Source organism: Mus pahari, chromosome 4, assembly GCF_900095145.1.
Source record: "Mus pahari chromosome 4, PAHARI_EIJ_v1.1, whole genome shotgun sequence".
In the NCBI taxonomy this organism is placed as follows: domain Eukaryota; kingdom Metazoa; phylum Chordata; class Mammalia; order Rodentia; family Muridae; genus Mus; species Mus pahari.
Window position 1 is genome coordinate 82,813,046 of NC_034593.1, and position 2,999 is coordinate 82,816,044.

The 2,999-nt window shown below is 39.3% G+C and overlaps 1 protein-coding gene across 1 annotated transcript; it reads right to left on the reverse strand.

The window, feature by feature from the left end:
• Window positions 1–230: 230 nt before the first annotated feature.
• LOC110320719 (small proline-rich protein 3) lies at window positions 231–899 on the reverse strand. The gene has a single exon (XM_021196856.1). It carries the CDS (start codon window positions 897–899, stop codon window positions 231–233), a length of 669 nt encoding a protein of 222 aa, XP_021052515.1.
• Window positions 900–2,999: the final 2,100 nt, after the last annotated feature.

Sequence of the window (2,999 nt, forward strand, 5' to 3'; positions counted from 1 at the left end):
AGTACCCAGAGAGCATTCAAGGCACTAAGAAGTTCTGCTTAACTCAGAGGCTCTGGAGACCCCTTAGAGGGTATGGAGAAGACATAACATCATGCAATTTTAGGCTACAAATAGAGACTGTAGCAACATATTGTACATGGTCTCTACACAATGGGGACTCAGAAGCAGACAGGAAAGACTTCAGCAGCAGGTGGTCAGCTCTTCAAGGGCCTGGCTGGCTATGGACTATATTACTTCTGCTTGGTCTTCTGCTTAGCTAATACTGGGGTGACAGTTGGGGGGCACACCTCAGGAACCCTGGACTGGCATGGCTCTGGTACTTTAGAGGATCCCTGGTCAGGTATCTTGGTGTAGCCCTGATCAGGAACCTTGGCGTGGGTGGGCTCTGAGGCATTCAGGTAGCCAGGTTCATGAACATTGGTAGAGCATGGCTCTGAGCTTGGCTCAGAAGTATTGGTAGGGCTGGGCCCAGGAACTGTGGCACAGCCTGGGTCAGGGATTTTGGTAGAGGATGGCCCAGGAATTGTAGTATAATCTGGCTCTGTGATGTTGGTAGAGCATGATCCAGAAACCACAGTACAATCTGGCCCAGGGATGTTGGTAGAGCATGGCCCAGGAATTGTGGTATAATCTGGCTCTGTGATGTTTGTAGAACATGGCCCAGGCATCGTAGTATAATCTGGCTCAAGGACAACAGTGTTCCCTGGCTCAGGCACTTTGGTGCTGCATGATTCTGGAATCTTGGTGTTTCCTGGTTGTGGAACATCTGTGTGGCATGGCTCAGAGGTGGCTATGGGAACGAATTTTCCTTGTGGAGGTGGCTGACAAGGTTGCTTCACTTGATGCTGTTCAGGCTGAGGAGGTGGGATGAAGGGCTGCTTTTGCTGGTAAGAACTCATGCTTCAAAGGATGTTGACCTAGAAACAAGACATCTGATTGAGTATTTTCATTGATGAATTATAGATTCATGGAGCAAAGAATATTTTAAGATTTGAGCATCCAAGTGCACTATGAAATTACTTTGATGGTGAAAGTTCTCAACAAGATTTCAGGACACTGAAGTGCCTTGATATGATGTCTCACCCATGACTTGATGTTAGCATAATGCTGTTCTTTATAGAAGCGTCTCCTTTCTGACCCTTAGCCTTACAGCTATAATTTGAGAAGTAAGTCAAAACATGTACAGTGAAATTAAAGTAGATAAAGTTTAGATTGTCAAGAGTCCCCAACCACGATAAACAACACAGACTGTTAGAAAGTTCTAAATGGGGAGTCTTACCTTAGATGCTGCTGAAGATCACTGGGTTCTTGGATCTGTTGAGGGATTTCTGGTCAGCTGGATTTTTATACAGAAAGTGAGCCCTTCCTTAAGGAAGTAGATTTTTGAAGTTGCTCTACCTACATTCCAGCTTTTGTGAATGAAAATCTGTGGCTTAACATTGTATTCATGCTTACTATTTGACAGTATGTCAACTGGCCTGATTCCATTGTCCACCCTTATGCTGTGGCTTCTGTGATGGGGATCAATCTTCTTGGGAGGTGGTGCACTAAATCAAGAGGAAGTGCTACCTAGACGCCCTGGACCAGAAGCAACCCTATCTATCCACTAATCCAGTTCAGCTTTTCAGTATTTGGAGTGGATATAGAGATATTTCTGGTTCTTCTGGAAATTGAGGGAAATGGCAATGAACTCAGTGGAATGTCTGTGGAGTCATACCGGAGAGGGTAATAGAAGGCTAAAGGTATGCTTTGGAAACCTGTTCTTTTCACTGTGGAGGAAGCCCTTAAAAATTCAGACTGACATTTAGAAATTTTATAGTTGAAAATTTTTGATTACCACATCATGTTCACATTCATGAGGTAAAAAGGGATGTTTTGCTTCATGAAAACATTGGATAAAAATCAACCCAAAATTCTTTAGTTTATATCACTCTGGACTTCTTGTTGCCTCTTTGAGGCAAATGCATTAAAAATTCTCTCAGTCATTTTGAAATGTGCTATGCATCATTGCTCACTTATTGATGTCATTGTGCCATTATATACAGTCCCATATCTACTACTCTTTCCAGTCTCCAATAATCATAATTCTACTTCTAACTCTCATAAAACCATATGGTTTGGAGCACATATAAGCATGATCATGTAATATTTGTCTTCCCCATTTTACTTAGCACAGTTCTATCCATATTCTCAGAAATGAAATGATGTCATTCTTGGTTATGGTCAAGTGTGATTTTATTGTACATATGTATCCCATTTCCTATATCTATTAGTTTTAATCAGGGCTGCAATAAGTTTGGAGTGCAAGAGTCTCTACCATGTTGATTTCGTTTCTTAGAGGGACATGCCTAGTAGTGGGATTGCAGGGTTTTAAAGCAGGTCTACCTTCATCCTTTTCTGTATTCCATAAAAGCTGTACTAATTTGCATTCTACCAATAATGAATGTGAATTTTCCTTGTTCTTATTGGTAATAGCATTCTCACTGGTATCTTCTTGTAGTCCTGATTTGATATTCTCTCATAGTTAGGGGTGCTGAGCTTTACATATATATATATATATATATATATATATATATATATATATATATATATATATTCAATCTTCATTTGACAAATTCCATACTTTTCCCCATATTCTTATTGGAATTTTAGGTCATTGAATTCTATTGAATGATTTTAATTCCTTGTATAGTCTGCATGTTAATGTCTTATCAAATAAAAGGTACATTTTAAATTCTGAAATTGTTAATTAGCACTGCTGTTTATTTTTATTTTATTTTATTTTACAGAAGCTTTTGAGCCTCATCTAATTCCACTTGTCCACTTTGGCTTTGTTGTTTATGTTTTGTGTGATATCAAATTTTTTATTATTTATTTATTTATTTATTTATTTATTTATTTATTTATTTATTTATTTATTGGTTTTTCGAGGCAGGGTTTCTCTGTATAGCCCTGGCTGTCCTGGAACTCACTTTGTAGACCAGGCTGGCCTCGAACTC